General features: G+C 41.4%; 1 protein-coding gene across 1 annotated transcript in view; it reads right to left on the reverse strand.

The window, feature by feature from the left end:
- mgat4a (alpha-1,3-mannosyl-glycoprotein 4-beta-N-acetylglucosaminyltransferase A) overlaps positions 1-20,434 on the reverse strand; it is a 38,432-nt gene that overhangs the window by 13,648 nt on the left and 4,350 nt on the right. The window contains exons 2-3 of the mRNA XM_039817678.1: positions 8,407-8,574; positions 7,168-7,308 (exon numbers count right to left, since the gene is read on the reverse strand). Coding sequence (XP_039673612.1) covers positions 7,168-7,308; positions 8,407-8,574 — 309 coding nt within the window. The remainder of the gene's footprint in view (positions 1-7,167; positions 7,309-8,406; positions 8,575-20,434) is intronic.

Below are 20,434 nucleotides of genomic sequence, written 5' to 3' on the forward strand. Positions count from 1 at the left end.
TGTTCTTTGGGTCACTGGGACCCGAAGGACAACACAAGGGTTAAAGTCCCCTGCTACAATATGTATCCCCTCCAGGTGATCGCGCTGAAGTTTGTTCACTATGGTTAGCAGTGAGCCAAATTTGTGCTAACGTTTGCATCACGGGCTGTATAGACGGCGGTGTGCTGTTTTTGTGGTAAATAAAATGGCCTGTATATTACCAACAGGGCTTCCAGGTCAGGTGAGCAGTGCGGGGCAACGACCCTGCGGTCAGTACGCGATTCATTCTGCACAAAAATGCAGTCTTCCTCTTCTGGTCTTGCCGGAGTTCTTGTCTCGATCCTGCCGGTAGCTTAGCATGGGTAAACCCTGACGAACTTCCGGCAAATTTTAGATTTGCTCTGCAATTCAGTCTGGCGAAGACCCCATTCAAACCCATTTCCAATGTCCTCAAAATTGAGGAACCAATCCCAACCATTGAGGCGGGCTTTACACCAATCACAACCATTGAGGCGGGCTTTACGCGTACGCGACGAGCGATAGAGCGACGGGCAGCAGCTTTTTGTTTACATTCAACATGACTGCTACCGGCCGCGGTTTCACGTGGCTTGGTCATGACCGCGTAGCGGCAGGTCAGTCTGACATATGCCGATTTCATGCAGGTCAATACTACAATTAACTGACAACTTAAGTTATACGAGTTACAGTTCTCAAGGACGCACGCACACACGGACAGAGACACGGTCTCTTTTTCCTTCTCCTTCTTCTCAACTTCTCCGCTGTGTGTGGCGCGTGTCCGCGCTATTCTTGCACATTAGGGAACCTCGTGAATTAACCTGCAACATGTCAGCTGTTCTGTTCAAATTCTTCAGCGTGTGTGCAGAAGATAACTTTGCAATATGCAACACCTGCTGCAAGGAGAAAGTAGGGCGTTGAGGGACGACACCTAAAACCCAAATAACATGGTTATGGATATTGGATGTGAAAAGAGTCACCCGGATCTTTGGTCTGATTGGTTGAAGGACTATCCAATGGCGCCCAGAGGCATTTGAGCAGCGTACCTTTGGAAATGAACTGTCAGTGAACCTTTCCCAGACCCACTCTCAGTTACAACTGAGAAGGGTCTGGTGTCAACCAGGCTACCGGTAGCTAGCTCAGCGTGCTAGATGCCGACAACAATCCACGGAGCGTACATTCTGGCTAGGTCCTCCGGGACGTTATGAGCCGCCTGGAAGACTCCTGTAACGGCTGTGTTGTATCGTAGTCCTATATTGATTAGGTCAGTGTGGCTGTACTTGTATAAATATACACCGACAGGAGAGCTAGCAGCCGCTGCACAATCACGCACCGCCATCTTTGTTGACATTAGTGAATGTGTAGTGTTCCAATGCGTGTTTTGAAGCGTTATTTTCTAAGTAATTTAAATACTCGATAATGTCCATTTGCACATCGTTAACACAACGACAATATTATCGTAGACGATATATATCGCCCACCCTTACTATAGCTATAATGTCCCTCTGTCTATTCCCCATCAATTCACAAGCACAAGAGAAAAAGTATTTTGTACTTACATTTAATACCCCTGGAACTCATTGGAAGTTGATTGAAGATGGCATAGTTGGTAGTGTTGTTATAACCAGTCAACTGAACCAACGATCTTTTCACAAAACTGACAAAACCTTGTCAAACTGTCAAAATCCATCAACATTACGTGCATGAGCTACTTTCTGACATTCTAACTTAAGTGGCTGAATATCAAAATACATGATAGAAGCATTTTGTTAAACCACTTACAAGTGTTATGTTGGCAACAATATTGAAACAATCACTTTTTATTACAACTGTACATGAATAAAGAGGCCATTTGGCCCTGGACTAATAGGGTATTCCATTTGTCCATTCTATTGGCTAAATTCTATTTTGAAGACTTGTGCCGGCTGCATAAGTCTAATTTAAGGCTCTCACATATAAATAGTATGGGTATATTGTACATTTTCTGAATCATCAGAGTGCCTTGAGTATTGAAGTCGTTGAGTTTTGTGTCCCTGGTGTTCTGTCATGCCCCAGGGATAAAAGAAAGCACACGGTTTAGGCAGAAATTGGGAGAAAATGTGTGTTATTTCTGGTTTAAAGAAGTCATGTGACCTCTGTGATTGACAGACAGATTCAGTACTGGGCTTAAATGAAAGCCTAAAAGCTCCCCTTTCCAACGATACCAAGCACCATATTATAGAATATTGACAATATCCCTACCATGAGCCTAAACCAGATATACACCAGATTTCAAAAACGGAATTTTTCTTAGGGGGTTAGTAACTTCATGAGCTGAAAAAAAGTGATTCGCTACCACCCCTGCACTGCTATCGTGATTTTTCTAGCACTAGGGGTGTATACCTTGCCAAAAATCACTATGAGCCTTTGTCCCCCCGATGATACCGATCAACCCCCCTGGCTCATGGACCAACACCGACAGCAATGAGAAAAAGAAACTAGAGATCTTATCACTGATTAACGTGTCATGTTTTTCAATGACTTGATTCAAAATGTGTCAATAAAAACATCAAAAGGTTATGCCTATTTTGTCAGCAAATCCCACATTGTGAGAAGACGGAAACTGCTGATGTTTTACTTGATACCAAACAATTAATCAATCTTATTCATTTTGTCAGTCAACTAAGAGTCAGCAAAACCCACTGATCGCAAATATGAAGCTGACAATCATCTCTGAGCTAAGAAAGGTCACAAGTAGGAACAGATGTTACATTCAGCTGAGAATAGGCTGATGAAGGGAGACAACAGTAAGACATGGAAAGAGAGGAAAAGAGAATGGCTATTGTCATCTCCCTGTTGCTTGGTGGTGGTTGTGGATTAACAGACGGCCTCTTCTTTAGTATGGAGAGCTCCCCACAACAGACTGTTGCAGACATAAAACCAGTTCATTTTACTCTTTAAGACACAAGGATCACTCTCACTAGGGAAGAGAGAGTGAGGGAAGAAGAGAGCAAAGAGCGTACAGCAATTCCACACTGGTGTGAGAGCAAATGCCAAGATGAAGTTATCAGGCTGGACTGGTTATCTGACACAGAATCAGTGTTTTCTTCATGCTAAGGAAAATAAGCCAAAACAGCAGCATGACATTGCCTATTAGCCTCTGTGTGTTTCATGTTTAGCTTTCTCTTGCTCTATGCATGGTGTACTTGCCTTTTACTTAATTCAAAACCTAGGTTCATATTCTACAGATGGCCGTTTTGCATAAAATGTACAATGCATTTCCAGAGAAAAGGAAAAAGAAGGTTAAGTGTTGAATTAGTGTGTGTCCAGTTTAAAAGGGAGAGCATGCTGACTGAGCTGATGTGGGGGCACAAGGGGCCTCAACAACAAACTTATGGTGCAGAATGAGTGAGCAGCACAGTGGCCTGGAGAAAGGGTGCAGAGTGATCTGTGCAGCGTAGAGAATCTGTCCCAGTTTTGCTTTGTGTTTCTCACACCGAGCTCCGTGTCATATAGCGACACCCACCACCACCAAGAAAGTAGGTCGAGGATGAAAGGAGAATGTGGGAGGAAGGAAAAGAGACAGCGAGTGACAGAATAAAGGAAGGTGGCAGACAGTGAATGAGTGATAATGCATGCAAGTGCAGCGCGAGCAGGACCAACTCCATGACTGCCCCTCCCCGTGTCCCTTGATCAGCCTGGACGCTTCACTCCACCATCCTTTCATGTCAAAAACAGCTAAACAATCTACATTTATGTCCACTTCTCGGTCACATCAGTGAAAAGAACTGATTCGACATGCCTTACACGTAACAGAGCTGGTATTCGGCTGCGTTTGTTATGTTCAGCAAATTGGCGCTTGATTGTTTGCTTAAAACGTAGCATGAAAAATAACTATGTAACATGTTAAATAAATGAAATTAAACACAAAGTGTGGTCTTAGTGGCATATGTATATGGATTATATGTTTGTTTTCTTTTTGTTTGACGGAGTCTAACCCACACTCACATTCCTGAACTTATAAGGTAATCAAAGCTTGAGCAACTATCTGTGTGTCCCTGAGGCTATACATTATACAGGGAATACAACCTTAATACTGAGAATAACATATCTAGATAATAGAAATATTTCTACAGTTCCTATGCATATTTGATGACCTTGTTTGTATCTATCCATCTACAGTAAGTTGCTTTTGATATTACATGAAATAATAAAAAAAAAAAGCCTTTTTCTCATGAGTGTGGATGCACTTTTTTCAAACTTCTAAGCTTTCAAGGTCTTACAAAGCATGAGGGACACTGTGTGTGTGTGTGTGTGTGTGTGTGTGTGTGTGTGTGTGTGTGTGTGTGTGTGTGTGTGTGTGTGTGTGTGTGTAATCCATAACCTAGTAAATCACCTATTTATAATCCTTTCATTTTTGTAAAAAATGGTCACGTTTTTCACACTCTAAATTTTTAGTATCATGGTACTCAAGTGGTTCGTTCAATAAATTGAATCTCCAACACAAGGGGCCTGGTCCAAAAAAAAAAAAAAAAAAAAAAAAAGCAAGCCATCAATAACCAGAGAGAGCCATCATAAAGCCGACTCTTTACCCTATGGGTTGAATCATCCAACCAGCAATGTATGGACTGGAGCTTTGCAGAAACCGTAATTATGCTCGGTGTTGTATTGGTTCTGCTTGTGTGCCATTAAATGCTGCACAAAACAGCTTCACTAATGAAAAGAAGAAATTCCCAATATTTCTTTAATAAAACATGATCAACGGCGCAAACTTCACAGCCGGGGAAAATCAGTGATGGTTGAAAGCTTTGGCTCGTGTTTGCCAATGCATTTTAGCCAAAAATGTTTGCACGAAGGGTGAGGCTTAATATCCAAGGTACAAGACTCTAGCACAGTCCTGTGTTACGAAACAGGATTTCTTGGTTTATAAGTGGGTATGAATGTGTTGAAAACCTACAGAATTTAATAAGTTTCAGATATTGTGGATTAGATTATGTTGATTAATGAGATCACAAATTCTGCCATTCAGACTGACTGAGTAAGCAGCAGAATCAAACGTTTCCATGCCATATTGAAGTTACTTCAGAAAGTGTACAAGCAATGATGTCGGGGGCACGAAATATAATACGGGTTAAGCAAAGAAATAAGCAACAAAATATGCAAATGTGGAAATCGTGTTACTGTCAGTTTACGCCTCTTTCACACAGAAGCAAAAAACACAGTTGCATTATACCAAATACAACTGGCAGCGCAATTAGCAGCAGTGAGTGGGATGCTGGTGAGGTGTCGCTGCACTAGCAACTTCTACTGGTTAGTCTGGACACCTGTACGGAGAGCGTGGGATATGGGAAAGACTGGGTGAGCTTTCCCATGCGTTAGGCGGCCCTTGTAGTGAGGTTCAGACACATGACCGTGTACACTCTCCTCAGGCCAACAGCGACTGTAGCACAAGGAATTACAAATTGGGGAGGAAAAAAAAACAGAGCTTCAACTGTTGCTGGTTACATTTTTAATAGCTGGTCCTTGTAAACACATGTTGCTGTTGCTTGGCAACAAAATAAGTACTGACTGTTTGGTAAAAGGGCACTAATTGGCACGCTGGTGGCTTGCTTAAGGCCATATGTGTGTTTGAAACAAGCAAGGGTGCATTTACAATAATGCTCTTTTGTTAGTTCCAGTCTAAAAAGGGGCTCCAGTCAGGCCCTACTCCAACCATTTCAGACTCGTAACCCTTGTTCAATTCAAAGTGAGATGATGTCCTAATTTGCACAGCTATAAATATCCCAATGTCAGATATGCTTAGACCAGCATAAAAAACAAGGGGAAAGTAAATGAAAGACACAGATGTGGACAAAGAAGAACAATGAGCAACAGAAAAAAGGGAGTCCAAAGGCACTACTGCCAGTGGCTAATCAAGTATGTCATGGGGCATGTATGGGTGGATGTAGGGGCAAAACTTCACCCGCTGCCGCAGAGAAACACAATCACTTCCCAGTAGCAGTACCTCTTGCTTGGTTGTGCATTCCAGTGAACACAACCGATAGTGTTTTAGGGTGGGAAGCTGGTGAGAACAAAGCAGCAGGCAGCGACGATCTATCTGTGGCTAGACATTCTCTAGAGAAAAGCAATTTTTCTCCTCCCCCCCCTCCTCTACAAAACCAAGGAAGACGGTATTGGTTTGAGATGGAAGAGAAAAACCCCCGGAACCCCCCAAACCCCCCCCCCCCCCCCCAAACCCCGCCCCCGCCGCCCACCCCCTTAGAGATGGCAATGATAGGCCTTGTATTTTTCCTTGTTTCCTGGGGGAATACATGCACTCTTTGATCAAACAGGCTACAGGCCAGGCACAAGAAAGTCCCATTTATTCTCGACTTGTCCCTTCTTCCTTTCCTTTAATTTGTCTGGGGCCTCTGTTCTTCCCCTAGGTCATTGTCATTAGGAATGCGGAAACACCACTTGAGCTGTTCAGCCCCAAAACACGCACCCCAAATTCACTCCTACAATCACACTCAAATTAGTAATCCTCTTAGAGAGAACTTGATATAGGAGAGGTCACATGCTGAATGCTTTTGTTGGAGGGGTGAAAGGAAGAAACATTCAAAAATAAAAATGGGTTTGCTGAAAATAGGAAAAGGAGAGAAATAATCCATAGGAAAGAGGAGCCAATGGCAGACAGCAGTGTTGACAGGACATGTTGCAGCTTTGTGAGCTTTGTAAAAGGCAGGTTTTGGAGTGTCTTCACTAAAGAAAACTACCTAGTGTAAACTTTCTTTGTGAAGCACTTTTCAAAACGTTACAGTGCACCTCTCAGGTTCAAAAAAAGAGAGCACAACAGACAAGCAATTGAACACAAAGTGCCAGTGCATGTCATAAATATAAAGTCGGCTAGAGATGTGAAAGCAAAATGGAAATCCCTGTTCGATCAAGCTAAGAGGTAGGAAGCATACCTTGTAAAGTAAATAGGGAATTACACTGTACATAGACTATAATTATCTTATCTTCTTCAGAATGATCCTATTGCAAAGCTCAGTCACCAACTGAAAACTTGTTGAGACTTATTCTCTCCCTGATTGTAATGCGGATCTCTGGAGGTTTTACTGCGTTTGTGTAGCATGCACATTCTGGAGAAAAACCCTCATTAATCAGGGAAGTTACTGTTGTACTGAATATGCTGTTTGTTTATACGCTTCTCACCTCCTGTGCGGCCAAGACCAACCTGCACGGCAGGGTGCAGGCTGCCCTCATTGTCGAGAAGGTGAGGCAGGTGATGGTAGATATTTGGCACCTGGAGAGGTTTCCTATTTGCGAGCTCCTTCAGGAGTTTCTGTGTCTCATCTGAAAGCAGGCACACAAAGACAACTCACTCACTCACTTTCATTAAATCACAACAGGAGTATAATTATGCTGACTTTTAAAAGCACCAGCTGTTAATGTGCTCTGGTAGAACAGTGATGCTATCACTACAGGATGAATAAAACATTTAACTATACACAGCAGAAAATCAGAATTCTTTACGAGAATATGAATACTTAATGGCTGCAGCACCGTGTCTACGCTTGTGACTTATACCATACTGCATGGTTTACAGATTAATACTGTATTTCCCTTATGCAGGGCTCTTGATGTTTTGTACTAGTCCACTGCTGCCAATAATAAGACAAAATCATATAATCTAATCGAGTTTTCATTTTCCATTTGTCTGTGTGCATGATGTATGAGTAAATTAAAATCTAAAAATGTTTGAAAAGCATAACTGCCAGAAGAGAAATTCAAATAAAACTAAATTGAAATATAATTTTCAGAAGCGTAAGCCTGCTATTAGGATAATAAAACTGAATATGTAATGGACTTTTCATTTAAAAATTGGCAGACAATGTGCAACGTAAGCTTGGAAACAAAATTTCAAACTAGACTTTTACATATATTTGAATTATGTTCTATGCCAAGCAGTGAAATGGTATTGTGATTGCTGCGTCCACCCTGCGGTTTTCAGGGTTGACTGAGACAGATTTAGATTTAGTCTATTAGAATCCTGCCACTCGGAAAATAACCGCAGAAAAATTTCATTTAATTTTCATTAAGAAATTAGCTAGCGTTTGAAAGGGTACTTCCCCAAGCATTTTCTTTGAACTAATTCGTAGCCCTTAGGTGTGTGTGTGTGTGTAGATCTAGTCTTCTTCATAACACTGTGTTAAAATGTCTAGAAATCTAAAAGCAGGCAAAGACTAAAGAGCCCTTTGTAACATCTAGGAGCCTTGCGCGTTTTTGATTTTAACCTATGCAACAGATGATGCAGCGCCAGTACAAGAGGGAATGCTCGATCTATGCTATAGATCTGTTGCGCAAAAATGACTGCAAAACCTTAATGTTTCCTTAACAGTGTAAAAGCTCAGTTGGAGTTAATGATTCTTCGTACGTGAATGTGTCAGTTACCTGAGAAGTTTGTGAGAGCATCTTTGCTGCTGTTAGTCTCGGCGATGGCGCGCCTGAACTGCTCGAGAATGGTGTTGAGCTCGGACGAGCGCTGCAGCGTCCTGTGCTCGGCCACACGAAGGCGTTCTTTCAAGGCATGGAACTCCCGCTGGTATGCTATCAGCTTCTCTATAAGACAGAAATTTGCAAAGGTGTGCATTAGCAGGCGCTACATAAAGTTCCACATTTTGAAAATAAAACAATGGTCTGATAAAAGGACCACGTTTAGCTCATAGGGGCTGGGTTCAGCCACAAATTAAAAACATTTAGACAGACTAGGCAGATCCACACTTCTAAACTACTGCAATACCATATCATGATATCATTGACAATGATATAGGAGCAGCTAGTTATTGGCAATTCAAGCAACGTGGTTTTTTTAAACTGGAAATTACTTGAGGTTTAGATGCCGTTTACTGCAAATATGTGAGGAAATGTTATCAGGAAACAGAAGTTTAGCAGTTGGAGTAGGAGTTTGAAAGTAGAGGCTGTGAAATTCTATGAAAAAGGGAGTAGCTGTGGTCTGTTGGTGGGCTGAGGTTATGGACGTTTCATATAAGATCGATCAAGTAAGATAGATACAGCACAGTAAGTCAGTCTTAGGGTTAGCTTCATATCTTACTTTCCTTGAAGTTTTTGTGTTGGGTTGCTTTTCTAATTTAGTATTTGTATTGCTTTGGTGTTGTGCAAGTACTGTATAAGTAATACATTTATTAATTTAAGTATTTATTATGTTTGGAGATGATTAGAAATGGAGATGGTTTTAAGCCAAGAAAGCACATTTGTGGTAGTCATCGACACACCTACAAAGCAAGTCTTAGTGTCAATTTTGTTTTAAAAATAACCTAGTAAATCACCTATTTATAATCCTTTCATTTTTGTAAAAAATGGTCACGTTTCTCACACTCAAAATTTTTAGTATCATGGTACTCAAGTGGTTTGTTCAATAAATCTCCAACACAAGGGGCCTGGTCCAAAAAAAAAAAAAAAGCAAGCCATCAATAACCAGTGAGAGCCATCATAAGCCGGATTTTGTTTTGTTCCAAAATCCATGAGGGAGAGTACAAAGAACATCTCAGGTGTATATCTATGTATGTGTGTATGTGTGTGTGTGTGTGTGTTAGGTGGGGTTGTGGTTTTGGCCAGTCTCTGATCTTCCTCTGCGGGTAGATTTATTGTTCCCTTTCAGAGAGCCCTTTACTACAAAAAAAACCAGACTCCCTTAATCTTCCCCTCTCCATCACTCTCTCTCTCTGACTGTGCTATTGTCCATCCACTCTGCCCTGGCTCCTCTTTTGCACAGAACCATGTTTTTTTTTTTTCCCCTAAATGTTGATCTCTAAGACACACAGACAGATGCTGTCATTTGGCCCAAAACTTCATGAAAAGGGCAGCATCAAACTAAAAACAGACTTTCATCTTCACATCAGTCCTTTGATTGTAGGACTCCGGGCCTGTTGAGATGAAACCACACCTGTTATCCCACTGTTCAAAGAAACAAAGACACACAGAGCACCACAGGAACAGAAACAAAAAGTAGATAAGGTTTCTAGTAGGTATCCCTTGTACAGATGTATTAGGTATTGAAACTGTAAGCATTTTGCATGTATTGAGCAATATTACATTCTCTTTCGAAGAAGTGCCTCTCCCATTACCTGAACAGCGGGTTAATGCAAAGTTTGTTGGGCAGTGTTTACATAAGTCTCTTAACATTTTAGTTAAATGTCACTCTTGATAGGTTTTCATTACCGCAACACAAAAGTTGACCTTGACTTCACCTTTAAAAAAAACATTAATTTTTTTACAAAACAAATGGGTGAACGGGGAACCTACTCTACTGGTATACAGCCACTGGATGCCTGAATATTCATAATGCATGCATTAAACAATTAACTGAGGTCTGGATGTCTATACAATCTCATTGTCCTTCTCTGCTCTCTAGAACCATGAGTTGTGGGGGCAGGGCTAAGTGGCTATGCTCTACCTCAGAGCTTAACAACCTCTCCTCTCCTTCCTTCTGTTTGCATCCAACCTCTGTCTCATCCCTTCCTCCTAATTTTAGACCCAAGGTTTTTAGCGTCCTATATGAGTTTAACTTTCTACACGATCTGCACATCCATCCTGGCGTATGCTTTTGTTTTTTCTCCGTACCCTCGGCTTCTGTGATATTTTGCCTTGACGTGCCATCCTTGATTCCTCTGCTCTGGTTATATGATTTATGAATGAGACACGTGGGAGAAATGGAGAGTTGGATATATAATGGAGGTTCAAACAGCCTTTAGAATGAACAGACTCAAGGCCATGCATGGGTTAAATCCAGAAAACAGTAGCTCACACACACGGCCGCCCCCGTGTGTGTGTGTGTGTGTGTGTGTGTGTGTGTGTGTGTGTGTGTGTGTGTGTGTGTGTGTGTGTGTGTGTGTGTGTGTGTGTGTGTGTGAGAGACGCAGCGGTCGCAGGTTCAACTCCGACCTGTGGCCCTTTGCTGAATGTTTTCCCCTTCTCTCCCCTTTCAAGTCTAAACTGTCCTATACAAATAATATAAATATCTTTAAAAAAAAAAAAAAAAATCCAGAAAACAGTACATTTTTAAAGAAATGAAAAGTCACGGCATCTATTGCTAAAACAATCAACATGGGCATATTTGACAAATAGTCTTTGTTCTGGTACTGCAACTTGATAGCAGCACGGACATTGTGGCAAATTTGTGCAACCAAATGTGCTGAGTTCAGTAACAAAAAGAAGTTGAACATAGATGAGAAACAAAATAAATCTCGGTCCACACAAGAGTTTAGGCTCCATATCAGAAATTATCTCCGTCCATATTAACATGTCTGACAACGCATATCATGACCATTCGCATACACTGGGCATGCGTGTGCTGGTGTAAACAGGAAACACATTGGCCCAATCCCCAAGTCCGGACTCACAGACTCACGGACTTTGGTGTGCGTTCTCGCGAAAGTCGTAAGGGTTGTCCCAATGTGGAATTTCAAAGGGCGTGAGGGTTTGAGTACACACTTACCGAGCCCTTTCCGTGAGTCTGCATCGATGCAGACTTCACCAAAGGGAATTACCCACAGTTCAAAGCGTTGTGACGTTCACTGCGGAGACGATAGGGAAATCCGGAAATTACGAAGGTAAACAACAGCACGACACACGACCACGGAACGGACCAACCGGTTGTCTAGCTTTTAAAACAAGAGTTTGTAATCAGGTAGCCGTCTCCTGGGCCTTGGCCGTGTGGAAAGCAACAAACTTAAAATGAAAATTCCCAAACCGGCAAGTGTCAGCAACATCTTTGTTATTAAACGTAACAAAAAAAAAAGACCAGAGATTTATTTGCTTGGACCGACTATGAGGTGGGACTGTTACTGAACGGTAAGTCTACCTAACCGATAAGACTGACCGACGTGCGTCGGAGCTTCCAAAGGGCCCAGTTTCTGCCCGTCCAGACTACAATGCAACAGAGGTTTTAAACTTAAACGGGGTCAGCAGTGTTTCCAAATGTCTGAGGAAACACCTCAGTGTGAACGCATAAACCTAGCAAAAGATATTGATTTTAAAAACATTGTGCGGATGTAGCCTTTAAACAGATGTGTCTGAAGACTCAAGACATTGCAAGAAGCTTGTATTTGGTAACAGCTTAATCTAAGCGTTTACCATCTCTTCTTTGTCCACATGGTATTTTTTTTTTTAAAAGCTCCTGTGAACAAAATTTATCTATCTAGAACGTTTTTGATCGGGAAAGAGGAACATAGGTGTTAAGAACAACAAATGTAAATAATGTTTAAATACACTTATTGATTCACATCCTTGTTGTTGTACTTGTTAAGGCACGGTGCTTACTCACATTGACCTCAGTAATCGTGATAACAAATCTAAAGACCATGGATGGATGTCTAAGCTTGGCTACATAGAGCTTCAAACTACCATCTTCTGAACTTCACAAGAGAGAACAAGGATGAGCTTAGTGCTGAGAAATACTTTACAGAAATCCAACCTTTCAAGTCCAACCAGGGTGTTGAGTTTTATTAGTCAACCCATTAGCTCATCAAAAGCCCTCACAGTGATCTTGTCCTTGACCCCACTCTCCCTTGCTGATGTATGCTGCTGACTGCTGATTCATGAGTGCTGATAAGGGACTTGTGCAGTTTGTTTGCATGAGTGAAGACAGTTGCAGCACATAATATGCAGGTGACCTTATTAAAGCTAAATTTCACTTTTTCCCATTTTCACTTTGAAATACACACCTGCCCATTTAACAATGCATCACAAATAAGGTCTGAACAAATAACCACAAAGTACATACACACAGTGTATGCTGGCTAAAAAAAAAAAAAAAACTGTTCTTGTACAGTTTGTCTACTTAATTTGCTGACCTGGTCTACTGTATTCAAAGCATTTAGTTTTTAGATGAAAAAAGAAATTAAACCTCATCTATACGTTTAGACGGTGTTTGTTCTTAATTACTTTAAAATGTTTCAGATAGTATAAGCACCATTTTTCATTCCATAATTTTAAATCATCACTCAGTTAAATTCCTCTTTTGACACAAAGTGGTGATTTATTCTCCTTGAAATACAAGCTCAGCGAAATGTCCCAGTTACTCAGGATGAGCCACCGACCTTACCGTCAACACTTGTCATTGGAACTACTTTCTGAAGAAGCAAGAGCCCCTTGGCTCGTTGTGATTATTATGAACTGATCTGAGCAGGAGCCTCAGTAGCTGATACAGTGTTTCTGAAAAGACATATTGTTGAGTTTTTCCAACTTAGTGAGAAAATCTCTCTCTCTCTCTCTCTCTCTCTCTCTCTCTCTCTCTCTCTCTCTCTCTCTCTCATTAAACTTTGAATCAGAAACTTTGCCAGAAGTCACATTTATCAATATACTTTCCGCCCTCTAATTTCGATCTCAGCAGACAGTCTACGTGTACTGACAGTAAGCCAATTTACCTCAAAAGCACTTTAGCTTTAACTCACATTAGACTGTTAAATCAGCAACCTTAACACATTTAACAATCCTTAAACATGTTAGGGTTGCTGAAAAGATGCAATGTCATTAAGAAATGCCCCTTCAATTACAATATTCAAAACCAGGCTCAAAACTCACCTACTTACATACTCCCCTGTGTTTTAATTGCCTGACCCTGCTATGTCTGTAATTAAGTGTTTGTCTATTGATGTCGTCTTAGCTTAAATCACTGATCTGTAAGTGTATTTATTTTATTTTTATTATTCTGTGGTTAATGCGCTATGTACAGTACTTTGGTCAGTGCGAGCTGTTTTTAAAATGTGCTATAAAAATAAATTTTACTTACTGTATTTTAAGTAAGAACATTTATTTTTTTACGATACATTATTAATTCACAAAGAAAATTGGTGTGCTTAAAGGTTGGATTCTTCCTCATTTTTTTTTTTTTTTTTATTAAAAGGCATTAAGATCAATTCCCCCCCCCCCCAAAAAAAAATTGTTGTATTCTTCTTTTTAGTCAACTGTAGCATGGGTGTATTCACTTATGCTTAGCACTGTATGAAGACCCTCAAGTGATGCACCTGCTAGCCACGTGCTTCTACACTGCAGCTGCTATGTGCAACACAAAACAGTCAAAACAAGGCTGTTATCTCCCAAGTGGGGCAGATGGTGCATAACATGAAAACCGGAATAGTTCTAACATGTTGGATCTAATAGTTCACAGATGCCCCACCAATAGTCTAGATCAACAGAAGTACATTACCAGGATAAAGCCCGATATCCAGGGCGTCCCTCTACTTCCGTGTGTTGCCATTCTCAAAATCTGTTCACTTTGAAAACAACTTTGAAACAACAACAAACCTCGAGCTAAATATAAATAAATAATGCATTGTTCTGCTGCACTGCTAGCAAAGTATCAACATTTAGAAAATATTTGTAACTACAAAAGGGGGGCCCTGCAGACAAAGTTTGGGAACCACTGCTATAGACAAAGTACACACGGCAATACGCTGGTAAGAGAAAATTATGTTTAACCATGAATACAGCTATATTAAATAGCTCACATTACTGTATTGTGTGAACAGTTAACTTTATTTAAATATATTATGCAGCGTTTTCTTTTGCGGGGTGAAAATGGTTCACCAAAACAAGTTCCTTCGCAAGACCATTTTGCAGAGTCAGCGTCGCTGCGCCCGGAGCTTAGCTTCGCCCAAGACGGTAGTGCTTGGTTTTAAAGAAATGCAAACAACCCAGAGCGTTTTTTTCTCCTATCCTAGAATGCATGTGTGGTGTAGCCAGACCTTACTCCACAATGCTGTGGAGATCTGGCAATTCAAGAATACCCCACTATTAATCTAACATGACTTATGGAGTCAACATAAGTACACTTAACGTTATACGTCTTTTTGACCACAGTCTTATGAAGAATATTACTGTACTGTGATAATCATATCCACTGGATGTGTTATTTTGAAATGATACTAGTTAATTCAAGTTAAATGTTTTTGGTCAACAGTCTCACTCACTGCGTATATAGCATGCAACACTTATCTTCACACAAAGAAAACAAGCACACCAACACACATAAATGAGATTGCACACACAGAGTGGTAGTATTGATTTTTGGTGGCATTTTCCAGGGGAGAAGTGGAAGTCGATCCATGAGTAGGCGAGTGATACTCCCTGAACGGTTCCGTGTAGTTTGCAGAAAGAGAAAATGCACACCTTTATCTCATTCTGTCCTTTTTTTTCCCCCTCGCAATACACCATAACCCTTTCACCTCACCTTAAAAATGAAGTGAAAGGGTTGTGGTGTCAAAAAGTGAAGTAGTATCAGAATAAGCCGGACCAATATTTGCGCACTTTGCACCTTTCCAACCCAGATTCTTAATTTTTAATCCTAACTATGGGCTCATTGTTTCTTCTGACCTACACCCACTCTTCTTCCTTTACTGTGCTGTAAGTCATTATAAGCTCATGCAGCCTGCTGTGTCTCTTTAACCCCATTTCATTTTTGACTTTTGAGCCTACTTTAGGTTTTTTAGGAAAAAATAAAACACACCCCATTTCCACCTGGTGGACAGCTCTAAGTATAGATGGAAATGTACCCAGGATGCATTGAGATCCAATCACTTAGACCACATTCTGAGGTAGTTTAGGCCACATGTACTCTCGCATTGCCGGACCCCTCTCCACAGTGCTGCGGAGGAAGGTCTGGCTAGTCCACACAGCATTTCTGGATAGGAGAAAAACGTGTTCTGGTTTATTGGCATTTCTTTAAAACCAATCACAATCGTCTTGGGAGGCTCTAAGCACCAGACGCAATAACGGTGCCTCTGCAAAATAGCCTCGGGAAGAACTTATTTTGGTGGAACATGCGCTCGTTCAAAAGTTTTTTGTTTGTGTAAAAGAAAACTCTGACTCGACAGATAATCTAGCTTGCTGTCTGGATTTACCATGCAGAGATCTGTGGAGCAGGTAACCACAGTCCTCATAAATCCACCAGAGTTTAGAATGCCGACCCAAAGAAAGCGGAAGGTGAGGGACATCCGGCCGAAATTTGAGGGACATCCGGTGGATCTTCCGGCAGCACCAGAACAATCCCCTAAATGAATCGTCGTTGATATACACTACCGGCCATAATTTTAGAACACCCCAATTTTTCCAGGTTTTTATTGAAATTCATGCAGTTCAATGTCACTGAATTGACAATTCACTGAAATGAAAGAATAGAACAAATTAACAATTTAAGTTAAAAAAGAAATCATGGAATCAATTTATAAACCAAAATGTATTCTAAATTTTTGACTCATCAAAGTAGCGCCCTTTGGCAGATATAACAGCTGAACACACTCGTGGCATTCTTTCTACAATGGAAATCAAATATTCTTCAGAAAGTTCTTTCCAACTCTGTTGCAGAAGTTCCCATAAATGTGTGGCACTTGTAGGTTGCTTTGCTTTCACTTTTCTGTCCAGTTCATCCCAAACCAGCTCAATGGGGTTTAAGTCTGGTGACTGTGCTGGCCACTCCATGTTTTTAAGCTTACCATCTTGTTCTTTTTTGCTAAGGTAGTTCTGGCATAGCTTGGACTTATGTTTTGGGTCATTATCTTGCTGTAGGATGAACCCCTGACCAACTAGGCGCATACCAGACGGTACTGCATGGCGCTGCAAAATGCCGTGGTAGCCGTTTTGGTTCAGGGTGCCTTTCACTCTGTACAAATCACCGACCCTGGATCCAGCAAAACAGCCCCAGACCATCACGCTTCCTCCTCCATGTTTGACAGTTGATGTCACACACTGAGGAACCATCCTTTCGCCTACTCGACAGCGTACAAAAATCCTGCGTGATGAACCGAAGATTTCAAATTTTCGGTCATCAGTCCATAACACCTTCTTCTAGTCTTCAGTAGTCCATTGGCGATGTTTCTTGGCCCAGGCAAGCCTCTTCTTCTTATTCTGACGTCTTAGCAATGGCTGTCTTGCTGCAACTTGACCTATCAAACCTGCAGCTCAAAGTCTTCTCTTTACAGTTGAAACTGAGACTTGCTTATTACGACCACTATTAAGCTGTGCTTGAAGCTGTTGTCCTGTGAGCCGCCTATCACGCAAGCTGTTGAGTCTCAGAAACTTGTCTTCTGATTCTGTTGTGGCTTTGGGTGTGCCAGACCTCTTCCTGTCAGAGTTTCCTCCAGTTTCTAAGTGCCTTTTGATGATGAAGAATACTGTACTCACTAACACCTTGACTTTCTTCGCAATTTCTCTGTAGGAAAGACCAAAATTCTTAAGTGTTATAATGGTCTGTCTCTCCTCCATTGTTAATTGCCCATTTTTATGGCAACACACTACTTTCTGCAGTACAATACTGTTCAAATAATGCTCACGAGGGTATGGTACCACAGTTTGTTACACCGGTAGTGTAGACTAGGCCACATGTGACCACATTCTTTTAGCAGTGTGTACGCATGTATGTCCTGGGCCACATTGAGGACATCTAACTGTGAGCGGAACTACGTACTCAGAGTATTTCTCATGTCACAGAAACCACTGAGAGTGAATCGTGTGTTTTGGATGTTATTATCATACTGGGGGTTTGCGTGGGAAAGGCAGCAGGCAGTATACAATATCCTTAATTTTTGTTTCATAACATGAAATCCCTGAATTCACGAATATGTAGGATCTTACTAAAGATATTCCTGCTCTTAATTCCCAACATCTGCTGTTGCAAATAATTAGTCTTGCATTGCCAGACCTATCTTCACAGCGCTGTGTCAGCGCTGGAGTAAGCTGGGAAGTCTGAGTGGTCAAAGCAGCAGCTGTAAAACGGTGGAAGTTTCATTTCCTATAAATTATTCACAATAAAAAGGTTCCATGTTATTTGAAAGCTTTTATTATGAAGCAGCAGTAAGTTAACACAAGTCCTTTGACCACCCGTCATATCCTTATTTCGGCAAGCTTCTTCTGTCATTGCACGTTCCTAATGTATGATTTATGTGACGGTAACAACTGAAATGTACACACACACACGTATTTGCATATTGAGCGGGAAAGTGAGATCCGATCACAAGTGGTCACTCAAGACGCATTTGGAGACGCATACTGCTATCAAATGTAAACACCTGTACTTAAAGCTGTCCACTTGGGATCAGATCACTCAGATCAGATTTTCAATACCAGCTGGAAATGCACCTTTGTGGCAGAGCATGCTGTCTGACAGCACTGAGCTGAGAGCGTGGCCCCGCTCTGCTTATTTCCACTTTCTGGCTTTACTTGGCTCCTGTAAGGGTACTATAAGCCAGGATATCACTCGTTTTTTGGAAACTCACTTTCAGGGATGTCACCAATCAATTGCATAATGATATCCAGTAGGAGTCCGTAGAGTCCACTACAAAAACAAATTTTGATGCTGAGAGTCCATTTACGGATTAGTAGATTGACAAAAAAATAATCTATTTTGATAATCCTCTAATATGTTCAGTAATTTTTTAAGCACAAATAAACATTTACCATTTCCAGCTTGTCATATGTGAGGATTTGATGCTTTTACTTGTCAATATGATAGAAAACTGAATATCTTTGAGTTGTGAAAGAAATTAGCAATCTGAAAATGTAACCTTCGGCTCTGGGAAATTATAATAAGCATTTTAAACTACATTCTGTCATTTTATAAGCAAAACCATTATTAAGTTAATCAAGACACTTGCTGACGCATAGATAACAAAAATAGTATTTGAAGCTCTTACTATTTTCTGTCATAATTGACCAAAAACTAATATATCTATATTCAACTGATATTTACTTTATTTGAAATCTGCTCTTAAATTAGAATCTAAAGCCACATCTGCTTGGCCACTAGGATTCACATGATGAAAATGTCATCTCCCAGAATCAGTGACAGTGAGGTTCTGTGTTCGGAGTTTTTGGTCAATTAAAAGCTCATCACCTTGAGCACAGCTGTCATGATGCTTGTCGATATGCAAGAACACATCCACACAGACAAACTAATGTGTACAAGCCGGTCCTTGTATAAAACAGCAAGCTTATGCCACAGATTAAATCAACAGAGAGCAGTTAGAGCCCAAACAATCACCATCTCTCCTCCCTGACACTGAGGAGAAATTGTGTGCCCTCTGGGAATTCTGTCCAGAAAAAGAGTTGGAACATGCATAAATGAATGAATGAATAGCAGTGTGGGATACAGGAAGTGAACAGAAGCACGAGGAGGGAAACACAATGATTGTTAACTCGCCAACGGCTGAAGACGCCTGTTCCTGTTTGGACATGCTGTCTGGGTTAAAGGGAAGTGCGTGTGCGTGTGCGTGTGTGTGTCTGTCTGTGTGTGTGTCTGTCTAATACCCCTTTCACACCGATGGCTCAATCAGGGTTACTCATGGTCGACTGTGTGTTTGAATGGGTTAACCCTCCTTGATTTACTCGGCTTAGCGACCCAGGTTGCCAGGTGGGTTTGATCAGGGTAGGACTAGAGTCGATTTCAACAGCTGCTTCTAATGTCGCTTCAATTGCCTCCTAGACTCCTCTGCTTGCCTCTCTTCCTCGCGTCTTAGTCCCTCACACGAGGAGGCACAGGAGCCATGCGAAGAAATCATCGGAGGAGAGAGTCAACAAGGAATGTGTTTTTAGAGGGATGAGACGTCCTTTCCTCTGAAGTGTCACCTTAAAACGTCAGCTGTATGGGCGGCGTTACAAACTCCTTCAGCTGCACGGCTTCTGGGAAGGCTGCTCTCGTGTATCCTCGCCTATAGCTCATCGATGACTCCTCCTCAATCCTTGGGGCATCCTTGTCGCGTGCCACCTTGTATGCGTCTAGTATATAAGAGCCTTTACGAGGCTAAACTGGTTTGAATTCATGCTAGCTGTTTGAACCGGCAATTGCCACTTACGTCACCTTCTGGCAAATTAAAAAAGTAGCTGACATTAGCAACCTGTGCCAACAGTGCCAGGGCACAAAATCCAACTTGTATTGCAAGCAGTGTTGGGCAGTAGCGTTATTAGTTAAACTACTTCTAAAAAGCGTTGCTGTTTCTGAATCAAAAAGCTTTTCAGTGGCTTAAGGTGGCTTTTATTGATCAAGTCGTGCGGTAGTGTCCACACAAGCTAACGTACATTTCCTCGGGCAATCTGAAGCCCAGGCATGGAGCTCTCTGAAATAAAACTGCTGAGTATCACTGGTGCCACCGCCAAACATGGACATCGTTATATGACTGTATAAAAAAATAAAAAAAATATACAGAAAAATAACTTATCCCACAGTTTCACTGCCTTGTTACCACTCTCATCCATTCTCTCCATCATACAGCCGACCTCAGGCTTCTCATCCGCTCTCTTTTAAGATTCTACCCTCTTCCAGGCCACTTAGGAGTTGTCTGGCAGACTACCACACACACACACACACACACACACACACACACACACACACACACACACACACACACACACACACACACACACACACACACACACACACACACACACACACACACACACACACACACAC

This window comes from Perca fluviatilis, chromosome 12, assembly GCF_010015445.1.
Source record: "Perca fluviatilis chromosome 12, GENO_Pfluv_1.0, whole genome shotgun sequence".
In the NCBI taxonomy this organism is placed as follows: Eukaryota; Metazoa; Chordata; class Actinopteri; order Perciformes; family Percidae; genus Perca; species Perca fluviatilis.